The sequence below is a fragment of the Rhinolophus hipposideros genome, assembly GCF_964194185.1.
Source record: "Rhinolophus hipposideros genome assembly, chromosome: 23".
NCBI classification, from domain to species: domain Eukaryota; kingdom Metazoa; phylum Chordata; class Mammalia; order Chiroptera; family Rhinolophidae; genus Rhinolophus; species Rhinolophus hipposideros.
Genome location: NC_138069.1, coordinates 44,005,446 through 44,027,571, shown reverse-complemented (window position 1 = coordinate 44,027,571; position 22,126 = coordinate 44,005,446). Strand labels below are relative to the sequence as shown.

Here is a 22,126-nt window from a genome sequence, read left to right as displayed (position 1 = left end):
CTGATGTCAGCATCGTCAGCCTAGAAAAGCTCAGCCCCACTGGGTCTCTGCACCTCCTCTAAGGGCCTTTCTTCTCTGACAACTTTGATTTTTAAACTACCCGCAATTTATAAAAACTTACTAAGTTTTCTGCTTGTAAATATGTAAAATTCTTTTTAAAAAAATGTTCTCTAGGTTTACTCAGCTCGGCCAAACAATGCGACAGCTCTGAGTATCTCACCAGCTACTCAAAAGGTACTGACACTTTGGCAACTGTCAGTAGAATCAGATTGATGACTAGTTTGCAAATTCACATGGGGGATATGAAGAAATGTTAATCTCTCAAATTTTCCGGTTGGCAAAATGTTGATGAACAGAATTTTCTGTGAACTCAAATAACATGCATTGTGAGAAGAACAATCTAGGAAACGAGGCAGGGTTTCTGAAAGGCTCTGGGATCACCTGCACCCCGTCCCCCCCCGCCCCCCGGCTGTAACTGGGGGGCAGGCACACGCCACGTTTGGGCCTTGTCCGCCCTTTAGCCTGCACTGTGCACCGTCTGCAGATAGCATTACCCCCACAGTCAATGACACCTCATTCACCCCTAAGTCCTGTGAGCAAAGCCCAGTCTCCCTCCCCCACCCCCAACAGATGCCCAGCTACTCATCAGGCACAGGCGGGCCCTGAAAAGGGCGGGTGATGCTAAGAGGCAAGCCACTCACCTTCTCCAGCTCTGCGATCCGTCTCAGCAGCCGCGGCTTACTCCACTCCGTGTAACCTAGAGGAAGCAAAGTGTTTTCATGACAGACACACTTCATGCCACCATTGTGACGGGCCACTTCAGCCGGAGGCCCATCCCAAGTGGCCTGATAGTTCCCCTTCCCCAGGCTGGCACCACTGTGATACCACCAGCAAAGCCTGAAGACCCACACCTGGAAGGTTCTTGTGCTCTAAAGGGCTTCTCAACAGCAAGTCTGTTCTCTCCCACTGTGGAGTCAGTGACACGAATGTCTCCTAAGGCCTCTGTGTGACATTCTTTCCTGTTCTACCCCTGTCAGCCTCTGGCTCCTGCAGTCCATTCACGTGGTTCTTCTCAAGGTCACCAGTGTCTCACTCTGCCGACTCCAAAGCTCAATTTCCCATCTTCATCATCCCAGGACCCAGCAGCATGCCCTTGCCCTTCACCTGCTCTCAAGACGCCTGTCACTCGCATGCCCATCACACACAGCCCCTCCCCTAAACCTGCTCCTCTTTCTGTCTCCCCACCTCAGGACAAGGGCACCTCTGCCCTTTCATGTGCTCAGATAAAAGCCTTGGAAGCTGACTCCTCCGCTCCCCTCAGAGGCTACGCCCTACCCCCAGCACCTATCCCGAACCTGGTCACCTCTCTCCACTGCGGTAGCACCCCGTCCAGGCCACCAGCAGCCTCTCCGAGGACTGCAGAAGCTTTCGTCCTCCAGGCCCCTTTTCTACCACAATCCACTCAGCACAGAGAAACCAGTGGGACACTTCCCACCTCTGCTCAGCAGCCGGGAGCCTCGGAGTGGCTCAAGTCCCTGTATTCCATCTGGCCCGGGACTGCTCTGTCCCCACCGCATCCCCACTGCTTCCATGCTGGGCACACTGCTGCCGGCTGGTCCCCAAACACGCCAGGCTCATGCGGGGCCTTCGCGCCCTCCCTCCGGGCACTGGCGTGGCTGTCCCTCCTCTCAGGCCAGTGCTCAGCTGTCACTGTCTCAGTGGCGCCCTCCCTGATGACCCTACTCAAAGGTGCACACCCTTCCCCCCCCCCGCTGCCGCCTTCCTCTTTTATTTTGCTCCCTAGCACTATCAGCACCTGGCCTGCACCTGACCTGTTGGCTTCTCTCTCCCTCCCTGACACGATGTCGCCTCCACGAGGGACGTCTGCGTGCTTTTGCTCACCACTCTTTCAGCACCCAGCAACTGCTCATTAGGTTCTGCACATTTTAGTGCAGGGGGGCCCAGTGGTACATGTCTGTGGCCAATGACGTTGGCCTTGGTGGCAGGGAGCGCGGGAGGGACCGCGTCCTCCAGAGAAGCAGGCCTGTCCCCTCGCGTCCCCCTCATGAGGTGGCTCTGGAAGTTACCCTTTGTCCTGGCGACGGTGGGCGAGTTGCTCAGCACTCGGTCCAGGTCCTCCTTCAGAGTCCGGTTCTCCTCCGTGAGCTCCTGAACGCTCCGCGACAAGCTCAGGAGGGCACTGCTCATTTTTTTCTGCCTTTTAAGGCCACTTTTCTTCTCCAGGGGAGGCCTAGAAACCATAAAACCAAAAGGCTAAGGTTTGGGTTTTGGAACTGATTTCACAAACGGCGTGCATGACGGCGGCGTATGGCCAGGGCTGCCTGCAGGTGAGTTCCGGAAGTCACACAGGGACACCGACCTGACCCACGTCAGCCATCTGCTGGCCTCCCAAACAGGGCTCCGTTCATACTCAATGATTAGTCATCTCAAGAGTTTCCTCTTGTTCCACAAGCAGCTGTGTAACAGCTTTGATCGTGCCTCTTATCCCAGAGTCTAAAACGCAGTTGCTCCTCATTATTCAGATCTGTGTTTGCACACGGGCCTACTCGCTACAGTCTGTGGGTAACCCCCCCCACACACACACTGTGGCACTAGTGTCGTGTTCACTCAAAGTCATGGGCAGAGGGCGAAAACTTAGAGTCACCCGATGGGCACGTTCCCAGCTCAGGCTGAACGAGCCACTGCCATGCCTTCCTGCTTCAGTTCTCGTACTGTCACTAAGGGTCATTTTCACGTTTTGTCCCTGAGTCTGCTGCCTGAAATGGCCGCCTCAGCGCAGAGCTGCCAGTGCTCAAGGAGGAGGAGATGCGGGTCAGATGCCCTCCGCCAGGCGGGACTCAGCGAGAGCCGGGAGCTCAATGTCAGCAATTCCACAGGACCGGGAGCGTCTCTAAACAGAAGCACCCCTGAGCACGGCTTCTGTGCTGGCCGGCTGATGGAAGCGTGACCAGAGGCTGTCGGGACCCTGCCTCTGTACCCCCAGACCACGGGCTGACACCCGGCAGCTGTGTCCGTGCAGACTGCAGGACCCTACTGCCAGCAGGGAGGACCGACTGGGAGTGCTATTTGTGCCTTTCCAGAAGAGTGTGCCAACCCATTTTAAACTGCTAGGGGGTGAGGGAAAAAGGGGAGGCCATGCCAGCACCTAAGTGCTCGACAAATGCTCACAATTTACTACAGCGGCAGCGACAAGACGAGTGTGACTGGGGCCATTCCTCCCACTGTTTGCTAGAGTCTTATGGTGTATGGGGCAGGGAGAAGGGGAACCCGACGTAAGCAGACTGGAGTGTCTCTCCTAATAAGCTCATTGGCAAGATGAACTTGTACTTGGTATTGGACGTCCTCCTAACAGGAAGACCTGCTTGGAAAACCAGTGCTTTCTAGTTGTGAGCCAGACGCTGTCCAGTACTACAAATGACGACTGCTGGCAGTCAGCATGTGGCAATTTTGTCACCATCGCACACAGAAACACATCGACTCTGACCCCTGAGGACGCGGACGGTGCTGGCACTGCTCCCAAGTTGGGGGCAGTGCGTGCAGCTTCCCCAGAGCGACTGCTCTACTCGGACAGTAATTTAACACAAGGACAAACATGAGCACCCAGATTATCGTACTTCCTTCCTGTCACTTCAGAAGTCGCCAAGAGAGTCTGGAGACGATGAATCTGCAAATACCAAATTAAAATGCATCAAAATACAAAACAAGCACAGAGATGACCTTCCTCTGAAAGAGCTGCTGTCAGGTGCGTGATTTCTGTCCCTGCGGCTGGAGGTAAGCGCTAGGTGTCGTGATTCACATTCAAGTTGAGAGAGCAGGGTCCCCACAGTGCCACCTAATGATCACCCAGACCACAGTTGACCCCGCACACCCTCTCTGACCCGACGCCCCATTCTGGGCAGAAGGGCACCCACCTCCTCGTAGTACGTCTCCATGGCAATCCTCATCTCTTCCAAGTTCGTGGTCTTCATATCAGTCTGCAGTTTGCTAAAAATCCAAGTTCAGAGTTAACACAGCACTGCCAGCATTCTCAGGGCAGAGAAAAGGAAGTGTCCCCAGGACATCAGAGAAGGACAGGCTTTGGAAGAGCTTTTGGAAGAGTCCTTTTGGCAGGGAGGGAAAGGCTGAGACGCCCTCGGCTCCTTTCCAGATGGACAAGAGAATTCCTCACACCCACAGGATCCTTTCCCAGGATGGACCAGCATTCCCCAGGTGAGGTGACAAATTACCTAATGACACTCTTTACTAAGTAAGAGGCTGTCTTTGAAACTGAGGTCATTGTGAAGAAAGACCTCTGGGGTAGAGAGGACAAACTTTGGGGGGAGGGGTTAAAAGAACAGTTGTATAAAGAAATAATTTTCTCCTTGTAATGACAGTAAAATTCTCCTTGTTCTCAATCTTTAGATAAAGGCTGTAACAGAGAAATGAAAGTAAAGTTACAGAGTTCAGGATTCTGAAACACAGAAGAAATCAGCAAATAATTTTTTTTAACTTGACAAGTTTAGCAAGAAACAAAGAAGGGGGAAACTACTGTATAAAGAGGAGACACGAGGCAACAGAAAGAACCTGACTCTCTTGAATGAGCTCAAACGCAGCTAAGACTCTGCCTTCTCACTAGAGCAGCAGGAACGGAGGAGGTGTGGCTGCACCCAGGGCAGTGCCAGAATGGAGCCCGACGGAGGGGCAGCTGGGGGACAAGTCTGAGCATCAGGGCTTCTTGTGTCAAGACGCACAAAATTCATGTTGGAGATAAAGAGTGATCCACAGGAGACCAAGGGCAGAAAGCATCTCTTAAATGTGACAGGAACAAGAAGAGATTAAAGGCAAGTGCTGTTCCTTAGTGGCATTTGGAAGAGGAGGCTAATATTTACTTTCTTCTTTTTTGCTAGAAAGATGACGTTGGGCCCAGGGACGTAGAACAGAAGGTGGCAGGTGGAACAAAGGCAGTCTGAGAAAACAAAGCCAATAGTGACACTGAAACGAGCCAGGCCGAGCGGGCGTGCGGGCCGGGGCTAGCGGCCTCAGTGGGCCAGAGAGCCCGCAGCCCGCAGCCCGCAGCCCGTGGCCGGCCTGCCGACCTCTCCGTACTGGATAGAGCTGTCCTTGTCCTTGCACTGCTGCTCCAGCTTCAGAACCCTCTGCTTTAGCCCATTCACGACCTGCCAACAGAACACCACATCCAGGTGACGTTTCCAGGTCCGTGGCCCCGCTCCCTCTGGAGACAGGACTGTCCCGATCCCCCGCTGAGCCAGCAGACACTGCACAGCCTCCCACCAGGGCACATTCATACTGTCCTCCCCGCTTAATTGCTGGCTTCTTTCTAGACTACAGCGCAGCGAGGACAGGAAGGGCTGCGTTTGCTCACCCCGCAGGTGCAGCGTGGTGAGCAAACCGGCGGGCAGGGCCGGCAGCTGGGCCTGCACGGAGCAGACATGCATCAGTGATGGGCACGCCCAGCAGCGCACAGCCTTCCCCACTCCACACCCAGCACACGGACAGCACGCTCCCCGGTTACTTTCCAGTAAGACACCACAATCGGTAGATACAAAACTACCAACCCTAATGTGTCCACATAGTCCCTGGGGGAGAGCAGGGCTGAAGGAGGCGTGCCTCCTCCCTGAGTGACCTTGGAAGATGATACCCTTACATTCCAAAAAGAACCTCCTTTTTTTTCTTTTTAAATTGGATTTTAAGGTAAGTTTAAAATAGAGTACTACATGAATATTTTCTTGTAAAAATAATTAAAACTTTACAGCTGAAACTATGCCCTTTGACCTTATCCCTCTCAAGTATTGGTGTCAACGTGATGTGTATCCTTTAGACTGCATTATATGCCTGCTCATGTGTGCACACCCTGAAATTCTGGAATTTTGCTGTTGTTTACTGAAACGCTCTCTGACCACACATGGCATTCCGCAGCTTGTTTTTGGCTCAGCAAACCATCTTGGTGACCCGATCCTGCTAATGCCATATCTACACTCTCCCACAGTTGGCCGCAGACGGCAGAGCGCCCCATTCTCTCACTGAGACATGTCAGCTGGACCCACTGGTGCTGTTACAAATGATCCCTTGATCGGAATCCTCGGGCAGCCCTCCTCGTGCACACGCACGAGTGTTTCCTGGGCGTAAAAGATGACAAGTGGGAATGTGCAGCCACAGGACACAGTCACTCGGAAGGGCGACTGGCAACAGAGTTGCATGTCTCGTGATCTAGAAGTTCCACTTTTAATCAACTTTAACAAAAAGCACATAGCAGCAGAACAACAAAAACAAAGAGCCCTTCCTATTTTCAGAACCCCACGTCCTCACCCAAATCATGTACACATCTCTGAACATAGCGCTATGGTTTTATATTCTTTGTTCTTTAAAAAGTTTTTCCTGAAAATGTTTCGATGCAGTGGGATTCCAATATGAATGGCTTCTCCTCAATTCTCCTCCCAAACTGGGCAGCTATAAATACCTTGCACACAGGCTTTTTCTCTTGGATTTCCTGGGACCCGGTCCTAAATGCAGCATGACAAGTAGTGGCACGAGTTCAGCCCACTGCTGCTGCATGTCACGCAGACCTAAAACACAGCGTCTGGTTCTGAGAGCCCCATGCGTCCTCAGCCCTGCCCACAGTGTTTACTCTGCTACTTGAAGCCGTGAGGTTTCACATGCCTTCGAAGCGACAGGGGCCCAAGCAGACAGCAGCCCGGCCCCACAGGGCTCATGGTCATTCACTGTGGTCCCAATTTGGGCGAGTCTCTGAACCTCAGCTCCCTGATTATACAAATGGGGACTGAAGTCCCCTATTGACAAAAGTCAAATGAGATCACGTACGTGCGCAAACTGCGATGTTTGAGTCACTATTACGTAAAAACCATTTTCTGTGGAAACACTGATTCCTTCTCAAGCACCTAGGAGTCTGCCTGCTGCCGCCGTCCTCACAGAACTGCTTCAGTCACTCAGAGCTTTTCTTCGTTACGGATTAGCACAGTCTGTATACGCTGGACAGCAAACTCTTGTACTCATCATAATGCCCTTCCCCTCCCATTATATTGATCATTTCCATCGTAGTCTAATGGGTTTCTATTATAAATTTTATGTTATCAAACCCATTAATCACATCATTAATGCTATTTTATCCTTTGTGTTCAATAATCTTGAAACTGCATCCCTTCCGGGCTTCTTTTAGCATTTCACATTGAAACAATGTACCTCCCTGACTCACATGAGCTTTACTGTGATACAGTTTTCTCCAACTGCTAGTTTGTTGCCATAGCACTAATTGTATCATGGCTCCATTTCCCATCATTCTGTTTCACTCACTCTGTACGTTTTATTAAATCATCTGGGAGAGATGTCTGTATGTGTTTTAAGGTCTTTGTTCTACTGCTTTGTTTCTGTTTTAAATCAATTTGGCTTGTTACCCATGTGCTCCTTTAGGCGTGATGGGGGAGCCCCCGCTGTGACTATTTTTTTCTGCCATAGATTTCTGGCCTATGGGAAGCCTGCTCAGTCCCCTCCCTCCCCCTCAGAGCCCCTGCAGCATCTTCTCGTAACCCCCTGGCTCCGTGGAGAGTGGTTGGGGGAAACCCTGAGCCCTTCCTCTATATCTATTACTTCTCTTGTGTGACGGCTTTAGGAAACAGACTTCTCTCACCGCAGACTGGTTTTAAGGTAAGATTTCAGTGAAAAGGTCATCTGTCCTGCCGGAGATCATACTCACCCAGCCAGTATCAGGCCTTTTCTCTGCCAGAGTCCGAACAAACTCCGGGCCCTGCAGTAAGCAGATCGAGAGGTGAAAACACGGTTTGCCTCCGCCCTGTCTGGCTGTGCTGTTGGGCCTGCGGCTCCCACACCCACAGCCAGGGCACCGCCACGGCAAGACCAATGACTTACTCGGGACGGGTCCAAAAGCTGCTCTATCTGCCGGTCCTTCCTGCTGTTTTCCTCCTCTAGGCGCCGAAGCTTCGTCCTCATCAGGTCCGCATCACTTTTCTGCATGTGTAGTGACTGAAGAAAGAAAGGCCAACACCCATACACCACGTGCACACAAACATGCAGGGGAGACACTGAGTCAGAGAAGGCTCAAAGCCGCCTGGTTGCCAGGTGGGTCACTGTACGTGGTGGTGGGCTGCAGAGGACCTAGACGTCACATGAAGGAGCACCGAACGGTACCACTGGCATTTAATGGGTGGGACCAGGGTGAGAGCCCGTTGAAGTGCAGGACCATCCATTCAATGAGGAACTCTCCCACCCAAAAACCCATGGGCACCCTCACGGAGAAACACTGCCAACAGCAATTCTGGAAGGTACCAATGTCACGTGTTCTCTTCCATGTCCATGTGAGAAGCCATTGTTGTCACACCACCTATCACTAACATTCATCAAACCCTAACGTCCATTTAAAATTCTTTTCCCAGCGAAGGCTCAGCTGTAGTTCCCAACATTTATTTGTGGATGAACTTTTCACCAACCTGAAGTGAACTAGAAAGAAAAAGGCTCTGTGGTCTGTTTTTCAGATAAATAAGCTTATTCAATTTCTATAACTATCCTGTGTTTTGAAATTATATCCTTCCTACTATTTTGACTTAATAGTCCTTTTATGACGATGGTCATGGTACGGCGTTTGTCATTTTTTTCAATGTCCTCACTTGAGAAAGCTTTCCCCAGTCTGTGATGCCCCACAGCCACGAGGCGTGAGGTTAGCACAGCGCCCACAAGCCTCGGACGGGGGACGCCCGCACAGGCCGTCAGCTGGTGCCACAGCTGCCCCGCTCCCAGCATCAGCCTGCGTCTGAACCACGGTTACCTTGGAAAACTCTGTCTCTTTCAAGAGATTCCTGGTGCTCAGAAGAGAGACAGTGTCTGAACAAACCAGCCAACACTGGAAAGACGATTCAAAGTGTGCATCCCATGGAGGGAGGCCTGGCACATCAGCCACACGTCCGCAGCTGGCAAGACTGCTGGTGTCGTGATGGAGCAGGAAAGACACCTGGCACTCAGTGCGTGTTTAGTGAGTAAGTCAGATAATGCACAGGGAAGATAAGAAAGCAAGTCCATCTAAAATCCCTGGACATTGTCTGTAAAACATAAGAAGACCTAAACAGATGGCGAGAAGAAGGTAGGCTAGCTAGGGACCTCAGGACCCGACGAATGACATGCAGAGATTCCCCCCGTTTCCTTTTTGCCTCACATGTGCTGGGCTGGGTACTGGAGAAGCCAACAGTCTGGACAAGCCAATGGTCACAGACAAGAAAAGCCTCCTCTCTGTAGCAAGAAAGAGGCAGCCAGACAAGGCAGACAACGTACAGGCAAGAACCACAGACACCGTGGGAAACACTGTGGCCCCCAATGCAGCCAGCAAAGGCTGAGTAGGGAGCCTAGACCCCCACCTGCCAGGCTGCAGCACCCTGCTCCCTCCTCCTGCGGAGAGGGGCGGGGTAGTCAGAGGAAGCCGACTGGAGGGTCAGGACTTAACATCGTTCAGTGGTAATGAGGCCACACACACGAAATAAAACAGAAGACTTAAATCCTAACATACCGATAATTACATTAAAGGTAAACGATCTGAACAAGCCAAATAGAAGACAGAGATTGGCCAAGCAGATTAAAGAACGAGCCCAACCATCTGCTGTCTACACAAACCCATTTTAAACATAGTGAGATGGGTAGGTCAAAGTGAAAGGACGGAAAGAGAGACGCCATCAAAACATTAGTCACAAGAATGTAGGAGTAGGGTATTAGAATCAGATAAAGCACGCTTCAGAGAATAGAAAATTACCAGAGCAGAGAGGGACATTACAAGATGATTGTAAGGGTCAATCCACCAAGAAGAGTGATCCCAAATGTGTAGCCACTAAACAACAAAGCTACAAAGAGAAAAACAAAGAAAACCCTGATAGAACTGAGAGGAGAGAGAAAAATGCACAAGTATAGTTGGAGACTTCAACACCTTTCTCTCAACAACAAATAAAACAGCTGGAGAGGAAATTGGTGGGATACCACCACCAACCAACAGGCTCTAACTGACACTTCTAGAACACTCCCCAAACAACAGAATACCCAGTCAGTTCAAATGCCCACGGAGCACACGCGAACACAGATCACATCCTGGGCCTCAGCAAACCTCAGCAAATTTAAAAGGAATGAAAATATACAGAGAGTGTTCTGTGGCTGCAGTAGACGCAAACCAGAAATCACCAACAATAACCTTAAACTCTTAGCAACTAAACAACGGATTCCCGATCATCAGGGAGTCAGTCTTAGGTGAAATAACATATCAAAAAACACAACGTATCAGAATTTGTAGAACACAGCTTAGCAGCGCTGGACGGATCTGAGGAGTGAAAAGAGAGCCAGCCACAAAAGGTCACGTATTGTATGATTTCGTTCACAGAACATCATCAAGATGCCACATTACAGGGATGGACAGCAGATCGTGGCTGCCAGAGAAGAGGGACAGCGTGGCTCACGGGGCAGCGAGAGGGAGACCACAAGCCTACATACGAGCACACATGCACACTGTCCCAGTGTCACTCCCGGGGCAGACGCTGCGCCACCGCCATGTAAGAGGGAAGCTTCGGGGGAGACTGGGTGAAGGCAGAGGCCGCTCTGATCCATCTCTGCGCCTTCCTGGGGTCTGTAAGTATTTCAAAGTAAGTTTCTGCCAACGGTCTACACTTCCTGCTCTCCTACTGGACGTCAGGCAACTGAAGCACTTTCATGGATTATTTTATTGAATTCTCACGGCCACCCTATGCAATTGTACTGTCATTATCCCCATTTTTCAATAGAAACTGAGACATTGCTTACCACAGGAAACCACTCTGATGGTCAGGACGCCAGAGCAACAGCGCACGACTAAACACGAAACCCCTTCTCTCGGCATTTAGAAGCCCAGGCTGATTCCACCCAAAATCCATGATGGTAAATCTGAATGAAGGCGGCCTAACTACCCAGAGACCCATTTCCGGCCCCAGGAGACTCCTTCCAGGAGTGCGATGACAGTTCCAGGGCTCTCAGTCCATTTGTACAGCCTCTAACTAAGACAAGAGTTCCCTGCAGTATCGCTGATAAGCCTCATCCAACTCTCGCCAGCCTCTCAGGACGGGGCACCAACTGGCCGCGCAGCACCTGCACGCTGGACAGCGCCTGTGGCTGAGTGGCCTGGGGGCCGACACAGGGCTGTCTTGCTCACACAGCTATTCCGGATGCCCCTCAGGAGAGACAGCCGCCGGGCTCCCTGCCGTGCTCTGGGTGTGCTGGCGGCCAGTGGCCTGCTTGACCTCTGCTGTCCAGACTGGCTGCGGTCCTCCAGACGGGCCTGACGGCGGAGGACGGCAGGTCTTTTAACTGACCACCAGTATGGAAGAGGATGGACCCTGTCATTTCACCAGGGGCCACAGGAATATGTATGACTATTAAGGACCAGGGTGATAACAGTGCTGATGGGGAAGATGATGAGATGACGACGTATTTCAGTGTGACTGACACCGTAGGGAACAGGAGACAGCAGGGGGTAGTAAAAAGAGCCTTGGCCTTGGGAAGCAGATGACTTCGTTGAAGTCTTGGTTCTGCTATTGATTAACCTTGGACAGACTACTAATGTCTCTGAGTCTTAAGGTCAGCAGCAGATAATAGTTGTCACCTAGCTCATGGAGCTCTTGTAGAGATCAGCTGACACAGGGCATGTGAAATGTGTCGTTAACACTAAAGAAATGCACAAGTGGGAAGTTACTGACAAAAGCAACATTGTGTGGCCACATCAAAGTGCTGAGTCTCAGGGTGCAAAGGGACCTTGAAGCTAGTCTCGTCCTCCCCCGTGTGTGCCGCTGTGCTGGAGAAGTACAGCACAGAAATAGCTGGTGCTGGGCCTTTCTTTAACCAGGGTCACCAGCCAGGTTTAAACTCACGTGTCACTCTAAAACGCATGTTCTTTCCACACGGATACATCCGGCACAGACCCTGACTTCTGTACCCATTATGTGCAAGGCTTCCACTGTTTAAGGTCAACAAAGGACAGACACACTACCTTCTTCAGCTCAATAATCTCGTCATACATGTCTTCTTTCTCTCTGTACACAGGGGTCCCAGGAACATGACCTGGAGGAAGACAGAAAGCCTCTTAAAAGATTATCTGAAAAGGAGAAAGAATTCTTGGCTATACATAAGAAAAACCTGAAAGTTAATAAAATTATCCTTAAAAAAAAACCCAGAAATATTGCAATGTTTTTAGCTCAATCGCGATACTGTCCCAAAAAGGTAACCAAAAATGGCAGTGATATGGAAAGAGGAGGAAGCAAGAGAACACACGTGAACACAGGGCAGAATTACAGTACAAGGATTACAGAGTCAAAAAGAGAAGTGATGTGTTTAGATTTTAAACAGCAAACAAAACAAACAGAGGGAAAAAGAAACAATGTTCAGAGCAGATGACAACACCCCTTCTGGTGTCCCAACTGCAGAGTGTGCACTGGTTTCAGTACGATGCCTAACACTCTAGGACTCTAACACATTTAAGCCTAAAACAGAACTCCTTGCCAGTAAATGCAGTAAGGTGATGACCCACGGGCTACAGAGAGGAGGGGTCACCAGGATTCCTACCGAGCGGGGAAAAGCCTTAGAAAGAAACAGGTGGGCAAAGACCAGACAGGAAGACAGAGACAAGAGAGGAAATTGATGCTTTCTGGTGAGATTTGGGCTTTTCACTACTAGTTGCAGTTGTCATTTCTAGTGTCCTTTCTACAGTAAGCATACAGAAGACTCTAACTTTGGCGAGGTAGGCACAGCCGAAGCCTAGGAACGCCACTTCCTAGGAAGGCACAATGGACTTTGCAGAGCCTCCGTCCTCAGGACACTCCGTTACCTCCTGCCGACGGAACTGCACAGGAAGCCCCAAACTCACTCCTTTCTGCTTTTCCTTAGTCACGGCCTCGTCACCCTCCACGTGCTCACCATTGCTGGCAGAGCGCCTGAGATTTGACCTCTTCGTTCTTAGACCTTCTGCCAGGTAGTCGGGAGTGCTGCTGGGGGGGTTGTTCCATGCACGCTCCAAGGTGAGGTCTGATCTCGGGGGGTGGGTCAGACTTCCTGGTGTGAATGTGCATGGATTTAATGACAGGAACAAGCGAGCAGTGAAAGGCTTTGCCTCTAACACTCAGCCTTCCTGGGGTGAAGAAAGCTGCCATGGACCAGTAGACGGTGGTAGTCAGTGGTGTGCTAATAAATACTCAGTAACTGAACTGGCTCCGAAAAGCAAGCAAAGCCCTCATTTGTAGCATTTCCCCACTTCCACAGTATAAGTAGTCCCACCACGTCCAATTTCAAGCTGCCACAAAATTCCTAAACATTTAACAGCTGGCTCTTGCAACCAGGATGGAACTGGACCCAACACAAGCGCTGCCAGCAGAGCTGAGCAACGTGAGACCCCAAAGGATAAAGTATCGCGCACACACACCATCCAAAACCACACTTACGTGTTACGTAAAGTGAGGAGGCTCAGCGTTTTGGAAAAGATTAAAAACAAGGTTATCCGCACAAGTCATATTGCACATCAGCACCTGCGATGTGTACAACCCTTCCGCAGAGTGGGAAAGGTCTCCACTGAGCAAGCACACACCTTGCTTTGCGCTTCCCAGCCACAGCTTCTGTGGGGTTAAGGACATTCTGTTGCCAAGGGGCACGCTCGCTGCTGCCTTCAGAGACCTCCAGGATGCCGCTTTCCTCGGCTTATGATATGGCGACTCTAGGAGCCAATATGTGCTTTTAGAGGAGCAAAATGTCAATGTCTTTCTGACCATGTCAGAAAGACAAAACAATAAAATATTCACAGGGGTATAACGACTCCTGATGAAAACATTCTGACAAAAATAAAGAACATAGTTATGATATGTATACATACACTTAGATTTGTTTTTACAATTTTGTTATAAAACATAATGGAAAATTTGTTTAAAAATATAAATTTATAACTCTACCAATATCACCATTCAGATATATATTTATACATAGTCGCAACCATACAAACAAATGTGTATCCAAAGGATACAAACATGTATCCTTATGTAAAGGATACATAATTCTGTATCCTTTACACTTAACACTCTTAATATGTTTTTCATGTTGCTACACAGTGAGTAAATAATAACATTTAGAACAATATGCAAACTATTTAGAAGAAACAAAAAATAATTATACCTTTCCAGGGCATTTTTGAGGTTGTCATCAAAATGAAGGAAACGCTTTACAAATATTTTTTAATCTGGGATTTCATCTCTTTAATTATGTAAGATATGACAAATTTATGGAAAACTGCATTATTTATAAAGCATGCTTATATTTCTTAAATAGCAAAGAAATTTACATCTGTAGAAGATCCTGAAAATCTAAGTCTAATATACTTAAGTTTTTAAATGTGTAAGGTTTTTCCATGGCTTTAAAATTTATGGAATTTTCCCATTGTAATTTAGAATGAGGAAGTAGACACATCAGACCCTGCCTGACCTGACACATTTTCACTCACGCAGGGCCACAGGACTCCACTTCTGGGGTATTCTGAAGGGCTTCCAAACTTTAAATATCCATTTAAGGGCTCATTTATGAAAGTAAATTAGTGACCAGAAAAAAACACACACCCACAAATGACATTTCCTCTTAAATGTATGTGATTTGTCACTGATTAGTAAAATTCCTCAGGAAAACATGAATGCACGTGGATACAACCTGGGAAGGCAGCGGGGAAAATGAAACAGGAAGGCGGAAATTTGGAGGTGGCTGATATTGCCTTAAAACAACAAATACTGACAGAAACATGGCCGCTTGCCTTGCCTTCCTCAGAGCGCTGTGGTGATAAGAACCTCAGGCCACTCCGGAAACTACAAAACCATAGGGAACCTGATGAGGCATTCCAGAAGACATTTACGTGAACAGGACAGACACGGTCCCCATGCTTGTGGCACTGAAATCCAGACAGAGCACATCTGCTGAACAAGTGTCATGAAGGACGTGACAAAGCAGGTGACAGGGTGCTATCTGGGCTGAGACCAGCCAGTATGAGAGGGTGAGCGGGTGTGAAAGAGGCACTGGTGCTCAGGGAGGAGACGCAGCACGTCTGGGTTGAGCAAGTCCCCGAGAACCAGCAGTGGCACAGGCCACCAGGGACGCCCAGCAGGGTGGGGGGAGCCACAGCCCTCAAGTTTTTCATGCTCCTGGGGTGGTGGCCATTCTCAATTACTTGAAACACATTCTGATATTTACAGAAATCAAGACAAAAATAAGTTGATTATTACTATTTTCAACACTTGATATGCTCGACTTTCAATAAGAACAATGAAAGACGGTCAAATATTTACCTTAGGTACCTTCTAGCCAAAAAGGACTTAAACAGCACGGTTCTAAAATGAGAAGGCTTAAAACACAGACACCCCACTTTCCCTTTACATCAGCTCTCAATTTTCTCCATGGAAGAAGAGGAAGGAATCAAACATCCAAATGGCTAGATGGTTTCTTTGTAACGTTCCTACTTACTTGTGATATAAAATACGCTTAGGCTAACGTGGAAGTTCACTGGTATTCTCTAAGTGTGTTATACACAACACAATGTGTCTGAAATATGTAGGTATTTGAAATGTATATACATATATAAATAAGGCAAGGAAGACCACAGGATTTTGGGTGGCAAAAGGAAGCCAAACGGGATGTAGTTTCTCGTAGACATTTGTACCGTAGGCGTGAAATTCACACGTGGATCCCTGTCGGGGCCCTGGTCAGACTTACTTGGCGACGTGGGGGGAGGTTTGTGGAAACTTTTCCTTTTTGCTTTCTGAAAGAAAGAAAACGAGGTAAAGCGTGTTGAGCCTTCTCGAGCAGCCCCAACGGCCCCAGTCATGAAACACAGGATGGTGGGGGTGTCAGGGCATGAGGGAGGGGGCCAGCTCAGCGGAGACAGAGCAACGTCTGAGCCCAGGAAGAAGCCCACGGGCGGAGCCATGCGCGGCTCCAGGCTGAGCCGGCTTCCCCCTTTGCCCACTCATCTCACCACACACAGAGGCTTTGGGCCCTAAATTCAGACTCAAGATACACACACACGTCCTCAGGCCAGCACCTGGAGCACCTGGTGCGACTGTCCCTTGGGGGACAAGTCCACTGAGGGGGGGCTGGCCAAGGAGCGGGCCTGTCTGGAATAATGCCCCAGACAACCAGGATGCCAAACACAGAGCCGGGCACCACCGGGCTCTCCCCCTCGTGCTCACGTGGCGGGAGGACACTGCCTTCCGCGCCTCGTGTCCTCATCTGCCTCACACCAGGCAGAGGCCCCCTCACTCCACTGCCAGCAGAAGCACTGGACTCTGCTCCACGCAGGCTGAACCTCACCCCAGACACCTTGGGCCAATGTCCTCACTGCACCTGACGCACAATTCTCAAGCCTGTGGTGGCCCTCACTTCAGACAATGGACCTGTGACAATTGCCCCGTGAGTGCACAGAGCTGGAGGGAGTGGAGGTTTGCAGGTGCCAGAGACCTCAGTGCAGATTGTGGTTTGGCTAAAACTCTCCACTCAGTTCACACGCAGTTAGCAGGCTTCGTTTTCTACCTAGAGAGGCCGAGTGGGGGCCCCAGTTAGCCTTTGGATCCCTGGGCCTGTCCACCCTACTATTTATTCTCCCTACACACCAGCACCCAGCGTGCCAGGCACTGGCCAGGACATTGTGACGCCATGCCAAAGGGTCACCTTGCTCCCACACAGTCGCTTCTGAGCCCTTCTCCCTTCCCTTCTGTATCAGATTTGGGGGCTGGGAAGCAGGGCCCAAACAAGATGCGGAGAGGAACTTGTCATCTGCCTCAAATGGACTCCGCTCAGGCCTAACTTCTGGATAAAAGCCTTAAAATTATAATCACAGTTATTCAAATCAACGAAACACTTGAGACTTTTCAAACACCAAGTAGCATCTGGACTTTGTGTTCCAGCTCTAAACAGAGCATTGGGGGGAACAGCCCGTTGCACTCTCGTGAGTCACGTGCGTGGGGAAGAACCACTAGGATGAGCTGCTGCCTCCGTCACGCTCACCGTCTCAACGTCAGAGTCGAAGGTAATCACAGACAGACAGTCATCTCCCTGTAAGAAGAGATGCAAACATTGGAACCTTGAGGCACCTGCTTGGCTCCCAACAGTCACCCTTTACAAGATGGAAACAGCCCATCCATGCTGCGGAGGCAGAAACCCAAACACCCGGCTCTGAGTGGATTCTAAACGTTGAAAGCAGGCTGTTGGGCGGCATCAGAAGGTGCGGGTGGGGACACAAAAGCAAAGAGTCCTCCTGCTGGAGCTGCTCCACGACTGTCACCCTGGAGGCACCTTTCCACACAGTCACTTGTACTTTCGATCAAGAAACAGTTCTTGATAAAACTATTTCACTTTTTACATGGTTTAAATGTTCTTATCGATCTTCACATCAAAGCACAAGGAGCCTGTGACTGTCCTGGTAAGAACAACTCCAAGTCATGTAAAGAAACGACATTCATTAATACCCGTGTCACTTGGGCTCATACAGCTTCCCACATCTTCTTCCAGTGACTGCCCCGGCCCAGCAAGGAAAACCAAGTACGTATCGGCCAATGTCAGTACCAGGTCCCTGGGCAAAACCGTCAACTCCTGAACTGTGACCGCAGCCTCCAAGCCACATGGCAAAGGGTAGAAATCGGGCCCAGGGGCTTAAACACAACCTTTGACCTCTGCTGAGCCAGGAGGAGCCCCAGTAGTTAGGCTAAAGGATGTAAACCCTTTGGCAGGGGTTGGCTCTGAAACCACTGGGGGTCACACCCAGGCTCCATTTCCCCCCGTGACTGTGCAGGCGCTGGGGGGAGCCCGTCACAGGTGCAGCCGTGGCGTGGTGAGGTCCCGGCAAGCGGTCGGTGCTGCGTGACGTTCACCAGGCAGCCCGGAGGCAGCGCCAGGCCAAGGGAGGGGGGACGGGGCAAGGCCCGCCCCGAGAGATTCCCGTCCCCGCTCTGCTCTGCACGGAGAGCTCTGTGGCCTGGGCCGCGCTGAGGGCTGGCCCCCGGGCCCGAGGGCGACTCCAGGCTCTTCCACAGAATTCCTCGAGACCCGGGCACGGGCGAGCCTGCTTCTGCGCCCTCGCAGCCTGGAGTGTGTCAGGGGCTTAACAAACGCTGTGTGTGTAAGAGCGTTTCTAACAGGAAAACGCGAACACGGCAGAGCAAAGGACGGAAATGGGTAAATAACACAGGGGAAGCCACAGGTTAGAGTTTTTAAAATCGGGCTCCGGAAAATATGGGGATGTGATAAAACGCCAACAGCAAGTTGCCATACAAACGTGGCCTCAGTTTTTAAAAGAGCGCGGGGAAAAGATGCACTGAGAAAAGATGGAAGGAAACGCAGCAAACGTGACTGCTTTTCTGGAGGCAGTTGGGTTACAGATCATTAATTTTCCACTGTCCCTAGTGGGCGTGGGTTCGTTTTGTAACCACAGCATGAGGAGTTCCTTTGCAAAGACGACGGCGCCTGACCGAGCCAGGGCAGAGCTGCGGGGGCAGCCGCCCCGCCCCCCCGGCCCCCGCCGCGCGCCCCACGCCCGGCGCCCCCCGCCCCCGCGCCTCCCCCCCGGCCCCCGCCCCGAGGCCCCCGCCCCCCGCCCCGCGCCCCCGCCCCACGACGGCCCAGCAGCCTCGGAGCCCCTGCCCCCGCCCCCCCCTCCCGCGCCCCCACCCCCCGGCCCCCGCCCGGCGCCCCCGCGCCCGGCCCACGACGGCCCAGCAGCCTCGGAGCCCGAGCCCCTGCCCCCCGCCCCCCCCCCGTCCCGCGCCCCCCCCCGCCCGCCCCGCCCCCCCCGCCCCGCGCCCGGCCCACGACGGCCCAGCAGCCTCGGAGCCCCTGCCCCCGCCCCCCCCGCACCCCGCCCCCCGCCCCCCGCCCCCGGCCCACGACGGCCCAGCAGCCTCGGAGCCCCTGCCCCCGCCCCCCCCCGTCCCGCGCCCCCGCCCCCACCTCCCGCCCCGCCCCCCCCGCCCCGCCCCCCCCGCCCCGCGCCCGGCCCACGACGGCCCAGCAGCCTCGGAGCCCCTGCCCCCGCCCCCGCCCCCACCCCCCGCCCCGCGCCCCCGCGCCCGGCCCACGACGGCCCAGCAGCCTCGGAGCCCCTGCCCCCGCCCCCCCCGTCCCGCGCCCCCGCCCCCCCCTCCCGCCCCGCCCCCCCCGCCCGGCCCACGACGGCCCAGCAGCCTCGGAGCCCCTGCCCCCGCCGGGCCCGCTCCCGGCGCTCCCACACCGCCTCCTGCAGGACGCGCCGCGCAGGCCCACGGCCCCGCGCGCACCGTCACTGCCGCGCAGCGTGTCCCCTCGCGGCCACGGCTCGGGGGTGGCCTGGCGCTCCCACCGCCGGAACGCGCCTAATTCTAACCCCCCCCCCCCACGCTCGGGGAGGAAGAGCGGAGAAGCCGCGCGTCCCGACCCGCAGGACGGCGGCTCCGGGCGCCTCTCCGACCCGCGCGGGCGACGCCGCTCCCAGAGCCTGGCCTTCCTCCCGGCCACCCGGGACGGCGAGCGGCTGGGCGGGCAGCGGCGGCGCCGGCACTCAGCCCCGGGAGGGGCCTGCGGGCCGCTCTTATGCGCCAACAATAACGGCAGCTGTCAGGGCAGCCGCCGGCCGTGGGCTCCTTCCTCCCGCGCGCTCCCGGCCGGCAGCCCCGGCCCGCTGCAGGGAGCGAGGAGGCCCGCACTTACCGTCTCCGAGGCCGGATCCCCGGTGTCCAGCGACATCGCGGCGGCGCGGCCAGGCCGCCTGTCGGCGCTGCAGGAGCGGCTGTCCGGCTCTGGGGTCCGCCGGCCGCCGGGCCGCCTGCAGCCTCCGGGTCAGCCCGCGCGCCCGCCGCGACCCCGTTGCCATGGCAACAGCGCCGGCCCTTAGAGCCCCGGATGAGGCGCCTGGCGAGCCGGGCCGACCGTGCGCATGCTCGGCACGGCCGCGGGCCCACCGGCTGTGCTCCCGGAGGTGCGGGGCGGAGTCCCCCCGCCTGAAACCGCGCAGCCCCGGCGCTTAACAGTTTACAGGTTCGCCCACGGCCTTCTCGTGTGGGCTCCGCGAGAAGGCCGTGAGCTCGTCATCAGAGCAGGACATCACTCAGGGATTCGGTTAGCGTTGGAAGCTGCAGGGCTCTGTGCGCTCGGTGTTGCAGACTGCCAGCTCCGGACGACCGGCGTCTTAGGCCCTAGGCTTCTGGTCTCGCCGCAGGACAATTAAAAACAACAAAACAGAAACCAAAGTCTGTACCGCACTCAAAGCTACTACGATCTTCAGGGGCGTGGGGCTCCAGGGATCATGTCTTAGTAGCAAATGGGATCTGCGCTTTGTTTTCATGCGGGTCGCCCAGGGCGTCACCTCGGTCCCCTCTCCCTGCCTCCTGTTCCCAGTCACGCGACATTCCGCGCCTAGACCGTAGCTTTCTGGGACAGGAGCTTTGTGTTCTTCACAGCTGTCTGTCACCGGGGCGGGTCCCGTACGTAGTAGGTGCTTCATCAACAGCTATTTCACGTCCAGCGAGTCATGTAACTTCTCTGTGCCTCTGTGTCAACTACAAAGTGGAGACAGGGGTTGTCGTGAGGACTAAATGAGTCAATGTCCCCAACGTGCTTAGACCAGTTGCCGCTGCCAGGATGAGTGCGACGTGATGGTGCTGTTTTTACGATGCGACCGAAGGCATGAGTCCTCCCACTGGGCAGCAGGCGTAGTAGGAAGGGTGCCGGGCAGGTTGTCGGGGCTCCAGCCCTGGCACCCACCTCCTCGGGGTCCAAGGCCCTCTTTTCCTCAGTATCCTCATCTGTATAAGAAAGGCCGTGAGCCACTGGGTGGTTTTCAGGCTGTCTCCCCAGGAGAAGGCCGGACTGAGCTGGCTGGTGGTCGGGAGCCCTGGACTCCTGGTCTGCAAAATGGGGCCGGTTTCAGGGCTCTTCTTGGCATCGACGGAGGTAACAGAACTAAAACTCAGTATGGTCCCTGCACATGGTAAGCGCCTCAAAAATAGAAGCTACCCGGTGACGCTCTGCAGGTAGTCCGACTACTGGAATGGCATTTAAAATAGTAAAATTGAGTTTGTTCTGAATTATCCACGTCACTCAGTGGCGCTCGTCCTCTGCTCTGTGAAGCCGGGTGCCTCAGTGGTGTCAGGTGGAGGCTGCTCCCCAAGTCCCGGTGCCTTACTTACACCGTGGGCCCAGCACCCTGAGGCACCCACGCCTCCCATGAGCTCGTTTGTAAAAGGGGACTCTCACCTGGCTACTCGCCTGCTCAGCCACTTGCACTTGCCCTCTCGAGGTGCTGTCCACGTGGCGATGAGCCTTTCATAACTAAAACACCTGTCACCCGTGCCTCTTGCTCCGCTCCCGTCCCTGGGTCTCTACAAACGCCCTGCCCCTTCTGCTTCTGTCGTTTACTTACTTTTCTCTCATTTAATTACACAGACTGTACATGTCCGTGAGCTTTCATCTGCCGTTCTGAATTCTGAAAGCCTCCGAAAACCTTTCATAATTTGTTGGCAAACCTGTCTTGACCTCAATTCATTTGTTATAAAAATGTGAGCTGAGGTTGTTCACACAGTGTTCATTCCACTTGGAGGATAGATCGCTGTGTTTCCCCGCAGAGCTAGTAATGCATTTGATCATGGGGGGCTCCTCCGACCCTGCGGGGGTTGTCATCGCATCCACAGCCCGTACATATCATGGAACTTTTCTAAAACCAGCACAACTCTGAGTTCTCAGCCATTGTCCCCAAAAGTTTCCGGTAAGAAATCGGGGACCTTATAACATGGTAGTTAGCACTGAACTCCAGAGCCAGACTGCCTGGGTCCAAATCCGAGCTGTCAGCCCCGTAGCTGTGAGCCTCAGCGGGGAGGCCTCTGTGCCTCAGTTTCCTCTCCGGAGGGGGCTGCACTGGCACCCACGCTCCCCGAGCTGCGGAAGCACCTGAGTCTCCACCAGGTGACGCACCTAGCACAGTGCTTTCCGGGAGGTTTTCCTCCCACAACTACCCGATGGGCCGGTGTCGACACCCCCGTTTTACGAGAAAAAGTCACGGTTCCGGGAAGGTTAACAGTGCAGTTCAAACCTTTTC

General features: G+C 53.1%; 1 protein-coding gene across 11 annotated transcripts in view; it reads right to left on the bottom strand.

Moving 5' to 3' along the window:
• IQCE (IQ motif containing E) overlaps window positions 1-21,453 on the bottom strand; it is a 40,019-nt gene extending 18,566 nt beyond the window's left edge. For 3 of the 11 annotated variants that reach the window (XM_081035289.1, XM_081035292.1, XM_081035293.1), the window contains exons 1-11: window positions 15,781-16,129; window positions 13,625-13,750; window positions 12,961-13,095; window positions 12,038-12,108; window positions 7,903-8,016; window positions 7,730-7,780; window positions 5,107-5,177; window positions 3,933-4,005; window positions 3,636-3,685; window positions 2,088-2,251; window positions 702-757 (exon numbers count right to left, since the gene is read on the bottom strand). In XM_081035289.1, coding sequence (XP_080891415.1) covers window positions 702-757; window positions 2,088-2,251; window positions 3,636-3,685; window positions 3,933-4,005; window positions 5,107-5,177; window positions 7,730-7,780; window positions 7,903-8,016; window positions 12,038-12,108; window positions 12,961-13,095; window positions 13,625-13,750; window positions 15,781-15,994 — 1,125 coding nt within the window. In that variant the 5' untranslated portion in view covers window positions 15,995-16,129. Of the gene's footprint in view, window positions 1-701; window positions 758-2,087; window positions 2,252-3,635; window positions 3,686-3,932; window positions 4,006-5,106; window positions 5,178-7,729; window positions 7,781-7,902; window positions 8,017-12,037; window positions 12,109-12,960; window positions 13,096-13,624; window positions 14,028-15,727; window positions 16,130-17,070; window positions 17,119-19,743 lie in introns of those variants that run through there. The other 8 variants (XM_081035294.1, XM_081035295.1, XM_081035298.1 and 5 more) reach the window with 6 other exon arrangements.
• Window positions 21,454-22,126: the final 673 nt, after the last annotated feature.